This window comes from Glandiceps talaboti, chromosome 9, assembly GCF_964340395.1.
Source record: "Glandiceps talaboti chromosome 9, keGlaTala1.1, whole genome shotgun sequence".
NCBI classification, from domain to species: Eukaryota; Metazoa; Hemichordata; class Enteropneusta; family Spengelidae; genus Glandiceps; species Glandiceps talaboti.
Window position 1 is genome coordinate 23,999,330 of NC_135557.1, and position 23,190 is coordinate 24,022,519.

At 35.6% G+C, this 23,190-nt stretch overlaps 1 protein-coding gene across 1 annotated transcript in view; it reads right to left on the reverse strand.

Moving 5' to 3' along the window:
* The window catches only part of LOC144440009 (dynein axonemal heavy chain 8-like), a 103,768-nt gene that overhangs the window by 22,659 nt on the left and 57,919 nt on the right, over positions 1-23,190 (reverse strand). Inside the window, exons 57-60 of the mRNA XM_078129238.1 lie at positions 7,292-7,445; positions 6,243-6,407; positions 5,734-5,960; positions 5,267-5,489 (exon numbers count right to left, since the gene is read on the reverse strand). Of these exons, the coding sequence (XP_077985364.1) occupies positions 5,267-5,489; positions 5,734-5,960; positions 6,243-6,407; positions 7,292-7,445 (769 nt within the window). The remainder of the gene's footprint in view (positions 1-5,266; positions 5,490-5,733; positions 5,961-6,242; positions 6,408-7,291; positions 7,446-23,190) is intronic.

Here is a 23,190-nt window from a genome sequence, read left to right on the forward strand (position 1 = left end):
TGTCGTATCCGACGCCGACGGGACAGTGCATCGGCTATCCCATTCAGCCTGCCTGGTAGGTGTCTGGCTATTAGCGTAATCTTTTTGTCCTGACACCATAGCATTAGATCCCACAACAGATAACATAGAGTTGGGGAGACTGTCCCCCCCAATTTGTTTATGTAAGCAACTACTGTTGTGTTGTCTGAGTGTACTAATATGCAATGCCCCCTTACCAGAAACTCTAATTTCTGGAGGGCCAGGAACACTGCTTTCAGCTCTAGCCAGTTTATGTGGTGACAGCGTTCGGTTAAATTCCACCGACCTGCTGTCATATGACCTGCCACATGCGCCCCCCATCCCTCGTTTGACGCATCGGTGAATAAGGAGATGTCGGGGTTGGGGGGTACGAGTGACCTCCCCCTCAATAAATTCGCCGTGTTCAGCCACCAGTTGAGATGAAGCCGAAGAGAGGGACGAATAGGGATAGAAGTCTGCAATGGCTGACTGGATGGGCGCCAAAGCGCTAATAGGTACAACTGGATCGGGCGCGCTCTTAGTCGTGCCCAAGGGGTGATGTCTATAAATGAGTTCATCAGCCCCAGGAGAGATAACAGACTCCTTGCTACTATTGAGCGTTGTAGAAGGATGGACCGAATGAAAGTTAACAGTTTGTTGATTCGGTCCTCGGTTGGGCAAACAACTCCCAATTCCGTCAGCAATCTCATTCCCACAAAGGTCATGTCCTGGGTGGGAGTCAAACATGATTTCTCTTGACTGAGAATAAATCCTAGTCCTTGGAGAAGATCTGTCGTCATGGCCACTTGAGTGGCTAGTACGACCCGTTCCTTCCCCCTCAGTAACCAATCGTCTAAATAGGGGTGTAACAGAATTGATTGTTGGTGTAACCACGCCACTGGCACTGCCGCCACCCGTGTAAACACTCGTGGTGCTGTTGCCAGACCGAAGGGGAGAACTGTGTATTCGTAAACCTGTCCGTCGATTGCAAAACGGAGGTACTTGTAGTAGACAGGGTGAATAGGTATATGGAAATAAGCGTCCTTTAAATCTATGGACGCCATCCAATCGCCTGGCTGAATGGCAGCCAACACCGCTCTGGGTGTTTCCATTTGAAACTTGGGGACTACAAGATACCGATTGAGAACGGAGAGGTTGAGAATTGGTCTCCAGCCTCCCGACTTTTTGGGGACCAGAAACATGTGGTTGAAAAACCCTGGTCCCTCTTTTTTTTGGTTGACTGTACGAATAGCAGCCTTTTCTAAAAGACCTTGAATGGCCTCCCTTAAGGCAAGAACCCGATCTGGTTGCCTTGGTAACGGGGTAACTATAACCTTCGTTGACAGTGGAGGCTGTGACACGAAGTCTAGGATGTATCCGTCTCTTACTGTATTTAGCACCCAACTGTCGGATGATATTGCGGACCAGTTTTGTGCATAGAAACGGAGTCGTCCCCCCACTGGACTTTGCTGTGCTGGTGGGGGGACAGTGAGAGTGGTTATTGGGTCAGGAGCGCTGAGCACTCCCTGACCCCCTACCTGCAGAATCCGAGAACGGTCTGGGCATGTTGTCGGTCTTAGGCTTAGACACATTACCTCGTCCCCTACCCCTATTAAAAGTCTTGGACTTGTAAGGAACACTGGGTTGCTTGCCTCGTCCAACGGGCACTGGTCGATTGCCAGCTTGTTTTGCCCTAGGCTGTTGTACACGGGGTGTAGGAGGTTTATCCCATAGTAGGCGTTCTCGCTGTTTAGCCTCACTGGCACGTGCTGCTAGCGCAGTGAGACGACCATCAAACAGACTGGTTGTGGCAATAGGAGCTAAACGAGCTTCCTGTTTCAACTCGGAAGACAATGAAACAGATTTGCGTTTCAAAAAGGCATCCCTCTCCATTAATTGGAGAGTTGTATACTCTCTGCAAGCAGACTCTGCTATATGAGACAAACCCTTATCCACAATCTCAATAATTCGAGATACTTTAGGACTATTGAGATTTACAGCCTGAAGTTCTTTGAATAGAACAGCTAGGAACCAGTTCAGTGTTGACGTTACACAAAGTTGTTGATGTGCCGAATCACCCAACTTTTTAATGTGAGCTTTGTCTATATAGACAGCTCTGAACGATGATGGATCCTGATCCACTGCGTCCACATCACCATCCAGTGGGGGGTGTGAACATGCTGGTTGTGATGAATGAGTGCGGTATGCCTTACCCCCATAACGAAACCATGGATAGGCCCCAGCTCGTAAGGCTGTATGGTCCTTTCCACTGCCGACCACTTCCTGGTAAATCTTATCATGAAGAGGCTGAACCAGAGATGAATAAGGCAATGACAAGGGGGTTGACTGGTCTTTGGGATTGCTAGCCCGTAAGGCAGCACCAGTTTCAGACAAAGGAGGAAGAACCAAATTAGGAGGGGTGCACTCAGCTGGGAAGTGTGAGTAAACCCATTGAATACAATCCTTGTATGCAAACACTGGTTCTTCTTCCCTACATGGGGAAGAGGCTCGAGAGATTGTTGGACTGTGACCTCTTGACCTCTCTTCCTCCCCTGAGGATTCCCCAAAATCCTTGCTATGAGATGCTGCAACTGAAATAGCATCAGGATCAGTCATCCTCTCCCTGTGAGAAACACGTTGAGAACTTAAAGGAGTGGCACCCCCTGTGCTCATATCAGATGTGGGTGCCCCCACACGTGTTAATTCTGGGTGGAGAGCCGCTACAGCCTCTAAAACTGCCTGTCTAATGACTTCTGTATCAATAGAAGCAGGCTGATGATAAGCTGAACGACTTGCCGGTTCTGGCCGTTGGTGGCGCTCTACACCATGCCGGCTCTCGTCATAGTAAGCATGTCGACGATCCAAATCAATGCGTCGTTCATGTTCATAGTGACGTCGGTAACGCCTTCTGTCACCCGACGGTGATGTCGATGATGAATGTCGACGCCTATACCGTTTAGAACGTCTATAATAAGACGACCTAGAACTGGGTGACTCGGAACTGGAAGAACGATAATGCTTTCGTTTGTGTGACCTCTGACCTCGACCTGATTTCTTATGTCGAGAGAGAGACCTACCTCGCCTGCTTTTATAGCGACGAGGACTGTAATCCGAATGAGAAGATGACGAGACCGTACTATCATGACTCTCACGTCTCCTCCGCCTACACGGGGACGGAGAACGTGAACGTAAAACTGAACGATGTCGCGGTGAAAGACGCACAGACACTCGTTCATCGCCAGGCATTGGTAATACAGCATTATTAGTAGTATTACTTGGCGTATTACCTAACAATGGCTCTCGAAAAGTCTCCGTTCTCATAACATTGGAGCCACTACCTAGACTGGTAGACAAACAGGGAGCCGGTTCAGTACCGTTACCTTGACTACCGACACAGGCAGATCGCGTTGAACCAGTGTCAGACTTACGATTGCCTATTAACGGAGAGTCGTTACGATCAGACTGGTTGTGAAGGTGCTGAGTTAACGAACCGCCATTCACCCCAGTTGACGTAGAGGTACTAGTTTCGCCCTGAAAAGGACGGTTTTGCCCAGTCGGTGCAGTCTTACCTGTTGTTGAATCTGAAAGGGAAGACATAGCATGGCCTGCACCGGCTGGCGAAGTACTAGACAAAATGGACCTACCTTTGCGACGCGTCTCCTTACCTTTGCCGTGATCAACGCTCGAACCGAGCTCGGCCCACAATAGCGGGTCCCACGACATACACACAGTGCACGGAGCATCGCTAGAACACTGCCGACAATTCCGGCAGACAGAATGGTCATCCCGATTTGCCATAGAATGACCGCAATCCCCTTTCTTCTTACCCTTAGGCATGATGATAGGGAGAAATAAAAAACAATGTATCAATAAACGGTATATACGAAAGGCGGGTAATAAAACCGCCCACACTACCACGATCTAGAAAACGAAAATCTTCACAGAAAAAGTGAAGAAAAATCAGCGAACAGATTTACAAAAAGGTTGCTAGACAATATATTGTCAACAAAACCGCAAACCACAAAAAATCACTGATCAGCAGGGGAAAAACACCGGGTTTCTGGTACACTAGATAACACTACGTGTTTCACACTGTGTTCCAAAAAAAGCAACTGGTCTTCCAACGTTGAGGGCAGTAATTGTAGGAGGAGGTAGATTAATAAAGTTTTTATTGGAAAAGCATCGGGAATTGCAAGCAAATCCTATTGTAAGAATATTTAGGTGAGTATCTTTCCGGAAACAGAATTTAAAAGAATTTATTACAAAAGTGGGGCCAAGATCTCGTCAATTCATACTTCCCTCACCAAATTGAAGGTGAACATGAAAAATAAATGGCTTGGCCCTTTGGGTAGATAATCCTTTTATTACATCACACCAATGTCCACACACAAAATTCATTCTCAAGTTGACTGATATCTAGATATTATTTCACATTTTTCTTTGTTCAGCCAAGGAAAATACAAGTGACCGAAGGGGCTTTACTCGTAACCTATGGGTTCTGTCACTACTCATCTAGCGACTCGTAGTGACAGAACCCTTAGGTTACGAGTATTTTCAGGCTGAATGAAGAAAACTATTGGGAATAATATAATTATACCAGTACCAGTAATGTCAAAGAAAAACAGGGAAAGTAATGGTAATTTTGAGAGTTTTGACTCCTATTTCAATCACAGCAGAACCAGTGATATAGACACATGTTGTCGTGACATAGATATATGCGTGTTGTCGTGATGTACACTGCACGAAAGGGTGACGTTTCCAGTTCCGTAGACAGAAAGGTCACAATCCCGAAATGCTACATTTCCACTGTGACCGTCATGTATACAAACCGGATTTACCACTTTTCATGCAGCGACCAGGGTATAAATTACGTATTATTTTGTTCAGCTTGGGATGTGCATGGTATAAGTTATTATACCGTGCACAGGCCTATAGATATTCTTTTTGAACAGAAAATATGGATCATATACCCTGTCACTACAACCCATGCTGCGTCATGGTGCATCAGTGGTTCTGCAGTACTCAAACTACGAGTCAAATGTTCCATATCACTACTACTTTTCCTGATTTTTCATGAATTATGCTTGAGGGGGTATAATTCTATTACTCCCCAATATTTTTCTTCAGTCAGCTGGAAAATGCTAGTGACCTAAGGGTTTGTCACAATTCGTCGATCAAATTTACTCTCAGTGACAAGACCATTTAGGTCACATGCATTTTTCTTGGCTGAACGAAGATTAACATTAGTTAATAATATCTAAATACTCACTTTGTCTGCTTTCTTAGAAGCAACTTCCAGTTCTTTTTCCTTGACAGCTAGGTCCTTAGACAACTGTGACACTGACTCACTAGCTTCTAACAGTTTAGCAAGACCAGTGTTCATGCGTGTGGCTAATTCATTGATAGTTCTGTGTTGCTGCTCATAAATAGTCTTATAACCATCAATAAATGATAAGTAAGACTTTGGTGTCACATGGGTCTGACGTCGGTACCTATGGGTATGAAAAAGATATACATGTTATCATTAAAAAAATACACATTCAAGAAACAACAAACTTCCATAAAAATGTGATCACACATTTTTATGTACAACAAACGATCATGTCATGCAATAATATTTTAGGTATTACACTGCAGTGCAAATACCACTTGCATGCATAATATAAATTATGCACAAGTGCAAGTAATCTCTGGGACAATGTAATAGTAAGTATGATGGCACACATGAGTACTCACCTCTGAAAATACTCTGTACAAGTCTCAGCTACACCATCATGAAAGACACCCATGGTTTCTATCACTTGCTGTTTAGTTTCTGGAGTGCACACTATGTGGAACTTGGATAAGAAATGATTGGACACTGCAATCAAGGCATCCTTTGGCCATCGACTAAACCAATCCATTGTACATCCTGAGATTAAACCAGGAAACTTCAGAGCCCGGTTACGGAACTTTTCACCCACCTATGAAGTGAACATGTAAAGTATGGCTATTGTGATTCAGAAACCTGACAAAGATATCTTCACTTAGCCACTTTCTAAAATAAAAATCATTTCATTTCTTGTTTGTCAGCATGAATTCCATGTACTGCATTTGTTATTTGTCTATGTGCAATGCATTACTGCACCTGCGAGCATAGATTGAACTTCTTGTTTCTATTTTGACCCGAGGTACCGAGTATGTTGTCTATCTTACTTGTGTACACTAAGTGACAAGCGATGAAATGCGAATGATGCTTTACTTACAGGTGAAAAGCAGAGGACTGTATGTAGGTTATTTCTAGCTCTGGAGATAAAATAATCATAGAGATTGTCTTGTGTCGGTGGTCTTCGAGGGAATTCTTTCTTCATTACAGGTATAAGTTCTTGTGTTATTTCATCTAACTCATCACGTGCAAACAAGTTAGACACCTACAGCAAGTATAAAAGTTTCACTCATTAAAAGTTCTGAAAGCATGCACACACACATACACACACATGCACACACACACACACACACAAGTTAAATATTATTTCATGTAGGATCTCAGGCATTTGTTAAATGAATCTCAAAGCTGCCATCAGCTCACCATAGACAATTAAAACTTTTAATAAAAGTTCACTAATACTACAACCATTGTCCATTATTCAACATTATCAAATGTCTCATTCTCACAATAAAAATTACACATACATATACCTAATTACCGTAATTAAAATTAAAACAAAATTTTCAATCTACCTATTATCTTACAACTCCTGTTATTAAAACATGTATAGATAACTGTAGTCACACATTAACCCTTTCAATGCCAGGTCTCAATATATGCAGATAGTCCCTTGCAGGTTTTTGGGTTACGTCTGCATATACAATGTATGCTGACAAGTTTAATCACTGCATAAGCCCACCTCATATATGGGTAAAGTATTATGTAATGGTGTATAACGAAAAAATAGGATTGATTGTATGCTTTAGCTATTCCTTTCAAGCTAAAGTTGGCAATTCTCCAATTAAACAAGACTTACCTGTAACAGTGTAAGATGAGATTTGATTGGAATTCTACTGAGTGATGTAAGTCAGCAAGGGATTACATGAGAGTGCGTGTACGACTTCTCGTGGGTAGAAATTGCACGCTGAATTCTGGGAGATTGTGCAACCTCATGTGATCCCTGATGACATTATTACGAGGTAGAATTGTAGAGTAGATAAGATCTTTCTCTGTGGTTGGAAAAGTCCTTTGCCAAGGGAGTCTTTTGTATGAAAAGTCTTTGGCATCTTTAGAGTTAATAACTGAGAAATGTTGAATGATACTTACTTCTCCTGATGACAGGACATTGTTCAGGTATTCCAGAAAGGCTTCATCTTTGATTTCATTGTCCGTGAAAACAAAAGTAATACCTTTGCCTTCACCACCAGCCACACGATACAAGAACTTTAGATCATCCATCAAATTACTAACATTGTAAGACCTAGAAAGTACCAGAAACAGTTGGAATACATTACTTGTACTCCATGCCATTTTGCTAAAGTTATGCTGTTGAAAGTGTCATCATTATAATATATGAAATGTACTACCAAAATTATGTAACTTTAGAATTTCATTTAGTCAACACAATGTTTTAACATCTTATGCTTTTTGTTTCCAAATTACAAAAATAACACTACAGAATGATGCTGATCATGTACATGCATATAAAATGATACATCTTATTTCAACGTGAACAACATCAATATTACCATCAAATGAAAATTCAAACACAAGATTCTTTATTTGTGTTCACAGTGAGATATTAAAATGTATTATTTTGTGTGCATGTGCACTATCACTATCAATATCTGTGTTTGTGTCATTCATAATAAAAAATGTGTGAGATAAAAAAAAATAAAATAAAACACATCCTGCCACCGAATTGAAACTCTATGGTTACTTAATAAAGTATTCTTGGTCCGAAGAAGATGAAAAAGACAACATGTAAATGACTTTAGGCAAGCTGTAATGTCAAATTTTCCTACCATCTCTGTCGAATAATGCAGTAATTACTGTAAGTATACATTAAATATGTACTATTAGCCTAATCCTGTGTCTTGATACAAATGTAAACAGTAGAACGCCTGGATATAAAATTCAACTGAGCATATATCTGCCTCTATGCAGTTTCTTGAACTGCACTCTATACAAAAAACATGATAGTTGCTGCTGCTGACTAGTTAGCACTAATTCTCTGAAAAAAAAAAATCTTTCTAGAAATTGAACTAAGGTAAAACTACACTAACACAATAATGCTACTATCTGCAGCTGGCTAGCTTCCTGATACAACTGAAGTAACACTAAGAATACCATATCCCCAAAATACACTTACTCTAGAAACAGAACTAAATCAAATCAAACTAACATAAAAAGTATTATCTGAAGCTGACTATTTCCCTGAAATACAGATAAAAATAGAACTGTGAACTAACATGTAGCAAGAAAACTATTATCTACAGCTGGCTATGGTTCCCTGAAAAAAAAAAGTGTCTTTCTTGGAATGTGTGTAAGCATGGAATACTACTTACCACACCGCCATATCAATGTAAGTGTACAACAATGTATGCAAAACTGCTGCAAATCAAAGTAAGTAGACCAATTAGAACAAAAACAACATTTACATGCATGTTATGCAGTTGTTTAATTAATTGAAAAGATAATTCAGTGCTGCCCACTGGCAGTTAAACTCGAGATGTCCCAAATACATTATCTAAAACAATGGGGAAATAGTAGTATAATAAATGAGAATTTAGGGCCACTCTAACAACATACCTCCTATTTCACTACTTTTAAGGTATATTAAGCCTTATATCTGTACTAAAATCAATTTTAAACCGGTTTAAACCGGTTCTAAAGCGACATACCCTTATTTAATCAATTTTAAGGCAAATTAAGCGTTAGTGTGTAATTATAGAAAGCAATCGTAGAAAGCTATTTGAAGTATATTATTCATTGCAGTGCAGTCAACTGTTTATTATTATAAATACATTATGACTCACTGGCGTGCGCCCAATTAAACAGATATAAAGAGATGTTATATATGAATATATAAATGGATCCTAATACAAAGAGAATGTCTAACAAAAAATACTATAATCCTGCTTGCCCCGCTTCCTGTACTTTTTGCGCCATAGTTAACTCTTCCCCTGAACCAAAAGAAATTAAATCCATCATTCCACCTTCATATTTTGATGAAAATGATTTCAGTTTTGTTATTAATCTCATAAATTTACCACAAGAAAAAAAAAGATAATATTTATAATATTTATAATATCTTAGATTGGCCAGTTCCTACCAATCTTCCTCGACCATTAACGGTAAAAAAAGAAGAGAATGAAAAAGAGAAAGAATATTTTAATGATAATGATTTACTACTCTTAAATCCATCACAAGCAAAAGAAGTGAATATGATGATAAGAAATATTGATAAAAATAATTTTAAAAATGTAATAAAATTACTCAAAACAAATTATTAAAGAATGGATTGGTGTATTAATAAATCTTATAAACCTAAAAAACCTTATTTTTTGATTGATTTAACTTTATACTTTATTTTTAAAAAGATTTGACGCCAACGTAAACGCCACCAACTAAATCTCACTATCTCTGGATATTCTGCGTTCCATTTATCCCAAAATCGTTTAAAAATTTGATTCTGTGAAAATGCTTCCATTTTCAACTCTGGTATTAAAGCAGCCTCCTGATATTTTCCTAAGTATAATAGAATTGCTATTATAATTACACTGAAGTTGAGTGATCGATATCGTGTTGGCTCTATATAAACTTCATTAATTGATGAAAATATTATAGTAACAGTTCTTAAAAGATAATAATTTAGATTATATTTTTTAAAAACCTTTTTAATGTGTTTTTTAGATGCTTCGACTTTTTTGTTTTCTTTGATTATGTTCAAAGTTTTCATTTAAAGATTCATCTAAAGATTCATTTAAATGTTTATCTAAATGTTTGTTTAATGAATTACAGCAGTCAAAACAGTGAAACCTTCCATAGATGTTACCACAAATGTTTTTACAAATATCATTACGAGGTATATTGAATTTTCTACATATGTTACAATGTATGATGTTATACCAGTTTATTTTTTTGTTCATTAAATCACAACAATTAAAACAAAGTGTACTGAAAATGTTAGTACAATCACTGGCTACATCTGTTACACCATTTTGTTTACATATTTGACATTCTATTATATAGTTAGTTTATTAGTTTATTAGTTTATTATATTATATATTTTTTTGTTAAATAAACTAATAATATTCCACCACCAGCTAAATAAATATATTGGTATGTCTTCATGTTGTTAGAAGGTTGATAATAGTCACTAAATTCAGGATCATTCTTAAGACTGGCAAGACTGTCAAGATTGTCAAGACTACTTTGTGTACTCTGTGTACTCTGTGGATGAAATTCAAGATATAAATTTAAGTTTTGATCAGTCAGAACCAGATTTTGTTTCGCATGAACATCTAAATTTTTTTGTTTCGCTATAAAATCTAATACTTTTTGCCTATGTTCCAACCATACCTCTCGATCTTTGTTGAAATTCTCCAAAGCTAAATCATGTCTCTTTAATTCTTTTTCATGTTCTTCTTTCGTATTGCCTGTAGCTGCCTTACCTATATAACTAGCTCCTACAAAGGCAGTTGCATTTAAAACAGCTCCACCAACCAACATCGCAACAGCCGCACCAATTATGTATAGTATCTATACTATTAAGATAATTATAATTATATTTAATTATATAAAATTAAAAATTATATTAAATATTCTTTGTATTATCCTTTATAAGGATCAACTGGTAACATATTTCTTTGTTCCAACATATCTTTCTCTAATACTGCTCCACTCACAGCTATTGCGAGAGAAGCAAACTTTTTGAATGAAGTACTTGTTTTAGGACTGTCTGGAGCCATCTTTATAGTTTTGTCAAGTATAAAACTATTAGATATTGTTAAAGCAGATAAAACTGCACCATCATGTAGACCATTCACGATTAGTTTAGTATAGTCTGTCATTGTGTATTGTGTATATAATATAGTATATATATAATATATATATAACAAAAATAAATGTAATAAATATAATAATAAAATAGTGATCCATATTCCATATTATTTTATTATTCCATTTCAAATAGAGCTTTATTTTTAATTGGTTGTGGTGTCGTTAATTGTTTAGACTCTGTTGATTCTGATGAATCTGTTGACTCTGCTGACGACTGAATATCACTTGATTGTAAAAACCACTGTCTTTTATAATATAAACCAGCTACCCTAAATGAACCAAGAGTTAATAAAATCATAGTATTAGTACTATTAAATTGCGAGCTTTTATTGTCTGACTCAGTTACCTTTATTGGTTCCATTGATTTGACGCTATCGACTATCAGTTCTTTTGATTTTAATTTTTTTCGTTTTTTTGCTTCAGCTGAAATTACTGCTAATTTTTTACCCCATGCAACTCTACCTGGATTTTTAGTTTTACTGTTTGTAGTAACAGTCTCTACTTGAGTTTCTACTTGAGGTTGTGTTACACTTTCTGTATCACTCATTTTTTACACTAATATAACTATATAATACAAAATATTTTATTTTTAAATTACTTTATTTTTTTCCTTTTTAATCAAGTCAATTTTCAAGTTGTTTTCAATATCTTGATCAAGTTCTATATCAAGTTCTTTAACAAGTTCTTGATCAAGTTGACTCAAGTCATTCAAGTCATTTTTTTCAATTTGACTATTCAAGTCATTCAAGTCACTTTGCTTGGGACAAGTGTGAACAGTGTGTGTTGCAAAGTTAATATTATTTAAAATAGTGAGACCACCACTTGTCAATGCCAAAAGAGGACCATAACTGTATGCTAACTTTCCAGTAAGTTGTTTGAATTGATTTGTAACAAGAAAATTATTTTTCAAGTCGTCATTTAATTTGTTCACATTCTGTACTGGAAGCACAAGTCCTACTATTTTACTAATCCCAAATAAAACTCCATTTACAAGGTTGTCACTTACGAGAGAACTCTAAGTGCTTTCATATATCTTATAAACTTTTCGATTTCTTTATCGCTCGCTTTTTCAATATATTCGAGAGTGAAATTTTTTCCCAAGAAAGCTTTTGATTGTCCAGCAGCAATGATACAAAGTAATCTTTCTCTGTACTTAATTATTGGAGACACCTGTGACTCTGGTGTTGTTGAGGCTGATACCGCTTCAATTGGTTGTAAAATAGTGAGCTCTGACAATGTCTGTTCCATTTTGTTATAGTAACTATATAATAATATAAATATATTATTTATTTTACATTTTATTTTGTAAAAAAAGTAGATGATAACTAACGCAATAAATAGCCAACAAATATCATTGATTAACATTTGCAATGATATGGTTATATTAAATCTATACTATAAGGTTGTCTTAAACGAAACACTAATTTGCTATAAGGAGTATATTTTAATTGTTTTATAAATTCATTAATTTCTTCCTTATTTAATTCCATCCCATAGTTTTCAATTATCTCTTTCATATCATTTTTACTCGGTGTGTAATACAGAACAAGCATACCGATGTTTTCTCGAAAATGTCTTAGCGATACTTGTAAATTGTTGCGTAAGTACCCATACGCTAATATTATCATGACGAGCTGAAAATGCCAACTTTGTTAAAATATTGACACGAGATTTGACATCCTTCATGAAAGTGCAGTCATCTAGTATGATTAGACTTTTTGAGTGACTTTTTCTACTTTCATTACTTTTATAACACTCATACGCGAGTTCAATACTTTCATTTATTTTTTCTATGTTAGGAATCCTTATAATAATGTCCGAGTCTTTGTAAATACATTTTTTATCGTAAGCTTTATTGTTTATGAACGTCGGACAGATTATAATTATGTAATCGAATACGATTTTATAATACATTTGTAATAGTTCCATAACGAACTCTGTTTTACCCAAACACGTCGGTGTACTAATAAGCATATTGAAAGGAGGGTCAAGCCAGATCATTTTCATATACTAATAGTATCAATATATAATAGATTTTAATTTAGATTCTTGAATTTTAAGCATGGCATCACTTATAAAGAAAATATTTGCATTTATTTTTCTTGTGGGTCTGTGAATTCTCGTTGAATTTCCAGTTGAACTCCATCTTTTGTATTCATGACCTTTAGACCACTACCGTGATATCTATTATCCTTAAAACTTCTTAAATCAATAAACAGACAATATTTATTGAACAGAAAGGTGGCCTCGGTTATTTCCTCTAGTTTATCACAACAGAACTCAGATGACATGAAATAACGTCTGGTTTCTTCCCAAAATTTTCTAGGAGATAATCCCTGTGCATACACTTTATTTGCGATACCTTCTATCGTTATTGCAACAGAATTAATACTAGGATTAAAGAATAATTCGGTGTCTAATGCATTTTGTAGTTGTAGTTTGCCGAATAATGCAAACATTCCTTTTAAGCTTCTACGTGGTATATTAATGTTCTCATTAATAATTGTATTCATACCAGAGAAGTTAATTGTTCTGAAATGTTGAATATGTTCGTAAAGAAAACTTTTACCACTGTTATAGTAACCCTTAATTTCCATAGCTAACTTTGGATCTCTTATCGTTTCATATTCAAGTTGGATGTTTGTTAAAGTATAATCCCAGCCATCTGTGTCTTCACTTACTAGGATTTTATTAACAGAAGCAAGAGTAAGCTCCCATTCGATATGGCTTCCTAAGCTCGAAGGATATACAGCTCCATGACCATTCATTATAGGATGCAATTTCGCGAGATCGATCGCATATTTTTTACCATATGCCTTATGAAGTGCAGCCTCTCCTAAGTAAGCCCCACCACCAACTCCATCAATATTATCGCTTCTCAATTTTCGGAGATTTTCTGACTGAATTCCATACAGCGTTTTATTTGTTCTATCTGAATATAGATCTTTATACGTTTGTACTAGTTAAATCCATTAAGATTTCCCCTTCGAATTTTAAAACTAGTCGACTGATGACGTTAGCAGACAGGTTTTGGACAACGAAGTTCTTATTATGACCTTCTAGTTTAAGATCAAAGACTAGATTGAATTTACCCGTTAGAACAACAGTGTCTTCTAATTTTGGACATCTGATATATAAAACTTCACCGGGTTTTGCACGATTTGGATTATACGTTACAACGTGATGAGTTCACTCTCCTTTACTACCGAGTGCGTTCAATTTTGAGTAGTCACCTTGTAGTTCTCTATTGTAAGGCATTTTTTTCTATACTATATTATACTAAAATACAAAAAAATAATATTAGTATATTTAATATGGATCACTATTATTATTTTTTATTTTTTCATTTTCATTTATTTTTTCATTTTTATTTATTTTTTGTTTAGAACTTTCATTAGAACTTTCGTTAGAACTTTGTATACCAATATTGCAGTTGCCAACAACCATACATGTTCAGCTATAAATCCTACAACTTGCCCAGCTGTTTTTAAAACAAACGACACGATAGTACCAATAATACCTGGCAGTGCCATCGCTGCTTTATTACCGAGCCATTTCAATACATCCGCAACACGTTTAATAACTGCTTTGACTGGACCACCGCTACTGCTACCGCTACCGCTACTGCTACCACTACTAGTAGGTGGTGATTTTATACCTAATGCAATAGCTATAGTAGTTATAACTAAACCGAGTGCTGTTGCCAATGAAACGATAGTAACTCCATTACGTTTGAAAAGAATTACCAGTTTATCTTTAATACTAAGGTTTGGGTCTTTGAGTACTTCTTTCAAAGCAGATGTCTCAGTTAACTGATAAGACTTATTGTGTAAAATATCAGTTTCTTTATTATATTTTAAGATATGAATCTCAATTCTACCATAAAGATGAAATCAGTAAGGTTGAAAACAAAATCGAAGAATGGAATGAACTCAACCCTGAATATACAATCATGCGTAAAGAAATTGAGAGTTTAGAAGATTTGCATGATAGAAAAAAAGAATTGGAAAACAGACAAAAAATCGAAGAATTAACGCAAGATGAAAAAAAAGAATTAGGTAGAATTGAATTCATATCTTAAAATATAATAAAGAAACTGATATTTTACACAATAAGTCTTATCAGTTAGCTGAGACATCTAAATTGAAAGAAGTACTCAAAGACCCAAACCTTAGTATTAACGTAGAACGCGCCTCGGTTATTTTGAAGTTCTGCGTATGTGTGTGCGCATCCCAAGTGAAAGAACAACTATCACTTCCGGTATAAACACGTCTAGTTTTCTACGATAAACGTAGTCCATCATGCATCTAAACTGAAAATGTACCCATTCCATTCAAAGTTTAGCCGTAATGGAAAAATAGCCACATCTTCTGTTGCTTTTGTAGCTCGATCACGAGCTAAATCCATCTTTTTCATGGTACATTGAAATTATCTAGAAACGTAGACAATGGCTGACGAACGGATCGACGACCGGCACAAACTCAAAATTGATCTGCAAGCTGGTCGTACTCCAGCTCCCTGTCTGTATTCAGTAGTCACAACATAACCCCGACCTATTTTAATTTTGTAGCTTTGAGGTATGTTTTTAGACAAGAGTGCAACTATGTAGCAGTACTACATCTATGACAAAAGATCCAGGGGCTTTTTGTAGCAAAAGCATTCTGTGACTAGAAATAAGTGTAGACCAACGAATGCGAATGTCAATTTGGGTCTCCCGTTATCGTTTTCGTGTTGACCCCCTGATCGTTGAATACGTACGAATATCGCTCCGAAGTATCCAACTTTCGCTATGAACTACCGATCGAACTCGGAAGTAGACTCGAAAAAAGTACAATGTCACCATCACAGTCCACCTCTCTCCCGGGACCTTTTATCATGTTTTCCACATGTGAATTGTTGTAATTCAGCAGCGGGTACAGTCAAATGTAGTCTTATAGTTATACCCTCCTTCATCGAACCTCAGGATCTCTCTTTACAAATGTGAAAGATAAAATGAAGAAAACCCGAAGGTAAGTTTCAAACTTTCTGTACGCTATGTGGTGTATAAATTACGCACGCGATGTGTGTACACTTGTGGAGTAGTACACTAGTGACGATCGTATCAATTTTGCAAGCGTGGGCCAATATTAAAACTCCTTTACTTTAGACAGAATGGCATATAAATAATCAATTATTATCAAGCGAAACCTCAAATTGTGGAAAGTTTTAGAAGTTACTGTATTTCTAAATAGTGTACATTGATTATTACCGACGCATTGGAACATGATCGAGTGACAGCCATATTTGTTTTCATGCAACGGACATGTACATTCCACTCGGGAAACAAACAACATTGGATATGGGGAGGGTTGATGAAGAGAAAACGTACCAAAATGATGAATACGTATTGGCTGTCACATGTGTCATACACTATATACGTATTTTTGTACGTACTACAAACCTCTGCTACGAACAATTTTATTAAACACGGTTTAGAGTGCATAGTTCCGCCTCTTGATGAAATGTCTGTGGTCTCTTCCTTGAAACTTTGAAATTTTAACTAATAATTGTAGCGTTATTTATTTATTTACTTATTTTTAATTTTGTTTCTTTTAGTTTTTTTCTTAGCTCATCTGGGTTTAGCACTCAAAGATCATGAGATCACATAGATTTAGACAACATTTCCCACTAGCATGAATTTTTTTTTTTTTTTGTGGCTGCTATATTTTGACTATAGGTAAAAAATAATAATTTCACTTTATGAATACTAGACTGATCATAACTTTGTTTTGTCTATCATACAGTTTTGTTAGGAGACATTGCTTTCCATATGTAGATGTAAATCCTTCAGCTACAACATTTAAAATTGCAATCTTTTAGTTTATGAACTTTATAAAACTGCTCACTTACTGAAAGATTCAACAGCTTTTTGCAAATTTACAAAATAAAACATCATTTAGGTTTACCATTTTGTTTGTGTTGATGGGATGATGTTCTGTTCATGTGTGAATAATATAGCCATATCTCCAGTGTCACTACTTCAAGTAAATGTATGAGATAAACTTTAAATATTATTATAAGTTAATTATAAGTATTTTATTTCACTGACAGAAAGTTAACTTTGTGAACTAATTTTATATCATAATGTAAGTTACCAACTAATTATTAATTAAATGTCTGCTATGTTTTATTTTCTATTCAGGGCTTACACATGTACAATTGCTGACAAATTCCACTGCAAGAAATGGACTGAAAGTGATGTGTCAGATGTGATGTTTGTGGTGACAACCCACTAGTGTGACACTTGCATTAGCTTACAAAACCTTACATCAGCTATTGCCAGGCCAGTATTGAGATGTCAGCAATCTACCACTAGCTAACCCAGTAAACATGGTTCAAATTCACAAAGTAAAGATCAATCTAGAAACCAGTACACCACTCTCTCCAGGGGAATGTGTACACAAATGTTATTGTTATTGAAAAAGTACAGCCATTTACAGTTCCTTGTTGATGAAAGTGATCAACAGTGGTACTGATAATCGCACCTTCTGAATACATTTAGTTCTGCAAGACTGTTCTCATAAAATGCCATCTAGTGTTACTAAATAATTTTGTGAACAATCTTTGATGGACTAAATGTATTCATCACCTAAACTTAACTTACAATTCTTTGGCTAGAGGCTCCAATATTTTTCTCTCTGTGGGGGTAATTTTCTTACACAATTCATGCACCTAAGTGAAGGTAATGTGCCTTTTATGGATGTTGTCAATATATGTGTCCTAATGTTGCTTAGATTATGTAACATGATACATGCTTTCTATGCTGTGACTGTTGAATTCAGAATATTACAGTACTCAAATTTGTGTTAGTTAGTTCATGGTTAAAAAAAATAGTCATGCATTGTTTGGATATTTATGTAAGTTTAGATATAAATATGGCTGAGATTTGAACGTATCTGAGTTTTAGCAATAATTGTCATCTATTTGATGAAATTAGAAGACAATGTTATCCTCACTTTCATGTTTTCTATTTGTTTTTAATGTTAATAAATAATATCATAACTAGGCAAAGCCCATAAGCTCGCGCAGGGTAGATTCATTTGTGACCTGCTGCCTGGGCCAGGGTTGATACACTTGATTTGGGTCATTTTCCAGGGGTATTAACCATCAAAATTTATTTTATTGAATGACATCTAATTCTCTGACATGGACGAGAAGTAAAGAAAGTCAACACTCTATGCAGTTGTTGGTTTCAAAAACCATATCATAGCCATTAGATTAATATTGTTCATTTTTAATCAGCCAACTTATCATAGACCCTTTACCAACGTACGTTGTGGTCTTTGGACAAATGTTTTGTTGACATGTTGCCGAACATCACGATTTCTCAATGCAACTCGATGATTTAGGAATGTTACTGTACCAACAAACATAGGAAAGTAGTTATTCTTTTTAGAACATGTAAAAAAATCAATTATCGACAATATAAATGTCAAAACCACACTTCGACAACCCAGAAATTAAACTGCGCTGTCATCAGTGGTCCGTATCTCGTGTCGCCGTGCATCAAACTGCCAAATAGTGTAACAATTTCTCCTTGAGGTACAGTGATGCCTCGATACTCATTACAATGTTACGATATTTAATCGTGCCAACAGGCCTACTGTTACAATATTGCAATGCATGGTGATGTTATGTCGCCTATGATATACGATGATACGGCGGTAGTGGGTGGAGAATGCACGTAGTATATGGAAGGCGCATGCGTAGTCAGTGCGCGCCGCAATGCATCATTGGGAGAACCACCAAATTTTTTCGCATAGTATATACGACACGCATGCGTACTAGTCATTGAGCCGCTTCGCGGCAGCTTTGCTGCCGCTGCGCGAGCTATTACTTTCTATTTGTCAAAATTTGCTGATGGTTGCTAATTTGTATTTTGATTGATTGCTTGTGTGTTCATTGTCTGTATATCATCACAGGCACATTATGGTTTTGTAAATGATCAACTTCTTCTCCAGCAGAATTCAGTTGCAATGAGCATAATCCAAAGTCTTACATCTTTTCATTACATTACTGGCTTAGACAGGAATAGTTCTCATTTATGTATACACTACAAACACATCAATCATGACAGAAAAGTGGATATAAACTACCATGGTATTGATTGAGATGGTCTTGATTGTAAGTTCTATTCATTTCTATACAAACTGCTTGCCTGAATAATATTACAAATATATTAATAATATCACATCCAAAAATAAAATAAAATACAAGTAGTTTGTTAAAATAAGGAAACAATGAAATTAACTTGAAGCAAAACTGAAATCTGAAAAAAAGGAATGAAAATGGTCTTTGAATGATTGGAGCAAATCAAGTCTTCTGTTTCTTGGTTTGTGTACTTTGACTGCTGTAGCCTTTGCCTATTCAAGTTTTACTGCATTCTGTCAGGTTGCAAGGCAGATTGGTGGTGAAGTACACAGAGACAGACAGACAGCACAGACACACACACAGACAGACACAGACACACACACACATAATTACATACATACATGCATTGTTATGTTATGGTTGTTTGATCCATACCTCCAGTAATTGTAATAGGGGAAGCCATCTTGGTTTCTCGCAGGTGTATGTTTCAAGTTGTTTTCTTTTATAGTAACTATAGTTACACACATTTATAGTTTTCCAACCAAATCTCATATTAGGAGGGAACATTAGTTACATCAACAATTACCACTATTTACTGTTTCCATGGCAACCAATTTGACAACAATATACCATAAATACCAATTGGAAGACATTGGAATGCATTGTGACTATGTGAATTTGATGTAAAATATCTGAAAAGTTTGTATGGCAACCCCAATTTTTTTTTTCATTTATTTGATTGGCATGATTAGGTTTATCTTTCGTCAAATTATTTCAAAAAGTTAAAACGGGGAAATAGCAACAAAATTTTTGTTTTTTAATTTTTCAAAAAAAATATGGCAAAAAGTTTTTCCTTTTTGATTGTTAATCTTGAAATAAAACACAAATATTCCTATTATTTGACATGAATGTAAGCATATTATTGAGAAAGCAAAATGACCTGAAAAAATTATATTCATCGAAAAATGATATTGCCAGGGTTTCATTTATTGACATATGCTTTTTTGACCGAAACCAGAACAATGTAACTCTAGAGGGCGCCCTCCTTCAAAAACTAGACGGTGGACCCCCAATTTTTTTTCCAAAAATATAAATCTTCCATCATAATCTACCACTGGTACAAACTTGAAAGTGATCCGACGACTTTCAAAGTTGAGGTGCATTTCACCTTAAAGATAAACTGGTAATTCTTTTCAAACGTAATGGAGTTACTATCGTTTCATTGGCAACAGCACTCGGTTTAGTTATAACTACTATAGCTATTGCATTAGGTATAAAATCACCACCTACTAGTAGTGGTAGCAGTAGCGGTAGCGGTAGCGGTGGTCCAGTCAAAGCAGTTATTAAACGTGTTGCGGATGTATTGAAATGGCTCGGTAATAAAGCAGAGATGGCACTGCCAGGTATTATTGTACTATCGTGTCGTTTGTTTTAAGAACAGCTGGGCAAGTTGTAGGATTTATAGCTGAACATGTATGGTTGTTGGCAACTGCAATAGCGGTATACCTTTATGAACGGATTTTAACTAAACAAAGTTCTAACGAAAGTTCTAATGAAAGTTCTAAACAAACAAAAAATAAAAATGAAAAAATAAATGAAAATGAAAAAATAAAAAATAATAATAGTGATCCATATTAAATATACTATTAAATATACTAATATTATTTTTTTTGTATTTTAGTATAATATAGTATAGAAAAAAATGCCTTACAATAGAGAACTTCAAGGTGACTACTCAAAATTGAACGCACTCGGTAGTAAAGGAGAGCGAACTCATCACGTTGTAACGTATAATCCAAATCGTGCAAAACCCGGTGAAGTTTTATATATCAGATGTCCAAAATTAGAAGACACTGTTGTTCTAACGGGTAAATTCAATCTAGTCTTTGATCTTAAACTACAAGGTCATAATAAGAACTTCGTTGTCCAAAACCTGTCTGCTAACGTCATCAGTCGACTAGTTTTAAAATTCGAAGGGGAAATCTTAATGGATTTAACAAACTACAACTTAGTACAAACGTATAAAGATCTATATTCAGATAGAACAAATAAAACGCTGTATGGAATTCAGTCAGAAAATCTCCGAAAATTGAGAAGCGATAATATTGATGGAGTTGGTGGTGGGGCTTACTTAGGAGAGGCTGCACTTCATAAGGCATATGGTAAAATATATGCGATCGATCTCGCGAAATTGCATCCTATAATGAATGGTCATGGAGCTGTATATCCTTCGAGCTTAGGAAGCCATATCGAATGGGAGCTTACTCTTGCTTCTGTTAATAAAATCCTAGTAAGTGAAGACACAGATGGCTGGGATTATACTTTAACAAACATCCAACTTGAATATGAAACGATAAGAGATCCAAAAATAGCTATGGAAATTATGGGTTACTATAACAGTGGTAAAAGTTTTCTTTACGAACATATTCAACATTTCAGAACAATTAACTTCTCTGGTACGAATACAATTATTAATGAGAACATTAATATACCACGTAGAAGCTTAAAAGAATTTTTGTATTATTCGGCAAACCACAACTACAAAATGCATTAGACACCGAATTATTCTTTAATCCTAGTATTAATTCTGTTGCAATACTGATAGAAGGTATCGCAAATAAAGTGTATGCACAGGGATTATCTCCTAGAAAATTTTGGGAAGAAGCCAGACGTTATTTCATGTCATCTGAGTTCTGTTGTGATAAACTAGAGGAAATAACCGAGGCCACCTTTCTGTTAAATTAATATTGTCTGTTTATTGATTTAAGAAGTTTTAAGGATAATAGATATCATGGTAGTGGTCTAAAGGTCATGAATACAAAAGATGGAGTTCAACTGGAAATTCAACGAGAATTCACAGACCCACAAGAACAAATAACTGCAAATATTTTCATTATAAGTGATGCCATGCTTAAAATTCAAGAATCTAAATTAAAATCTATTAATATATATTGATACTATTAGTATATGAAAATGATCTGGCTTGACCCTCCTTTCAATATGCTTATTAGTGCACCGACATGTTCGGGTAAAACAGAGTTCGTTATGGAACTATTACAAATGTATTATAAAATCGTATTCGATTACATAATTATAATCTGTCCGACGTTCATAAACAATAAAGCTTACGATAAAAAAGACTCAGACATTATTATAATGATTCCTAACATAGAAAAAATAAATGAAAGTATTGAACTCGCGTATGAGTGTTATAAAAGTAATGAAAGTACAAAAAGTCACTCAAAAAGTCTAATCATACTAGATGACTGCGCTTTCACGAAGGATGTCCAATCTCGTGTCAATATTTTAACAAAGTTGGCATTTTCAGCTCGTCATGATAATATTAGCGTATGGGTACTTACGCAACAATTTATGAGTATCGCTAAGACATTTCGAGAAAACATCGGTATGCTTGTTCTGTATTACACACCGAGTAAAAATGTGAAAGAGATAATTGAAAACTATGGGATGGAATTAAATAAGGAAGAAATTAATGAATTTATAAAACAATTAAAATATACTCCTTATAGCAAATTAGTGTTTCGTTTAAGACAACCTTATAGTATAGATTTAATATAACCATATCATTGCAAATGTTAATCAATGATATTTGTTGGCTATTTATTGCGTTAGTTATCATCTACTTTTTTTACAAAATAAAATGTAAAATAAATAATATATTTATATTATTATATAGTTACTATAACAAAATGGAACAGACATTGTCAGAGCTCACTATTTTACAATCAATTGAAGCGGTATCAGCCTCAACAACACCAGAGTCACAGGTGTCTCCAATAATTAAGTACAGAGAAAGATTACTTTGTATCATTTGTAAATTTCACTCTCGAATATATTGAAAAAGCGAGCGATAAAGAAATCGAAAAGTATTATAAAATATATGAAAGCACTTACAGTTCTCTCGTAAGTGACAACATTGTAAATGGAGTTTTATTTGGGATTAGTAAAATAGTAGGACTTGTGCTTCCAGTACAGAATGTGAATAAATTAAATGACGACTTGAAAAATAA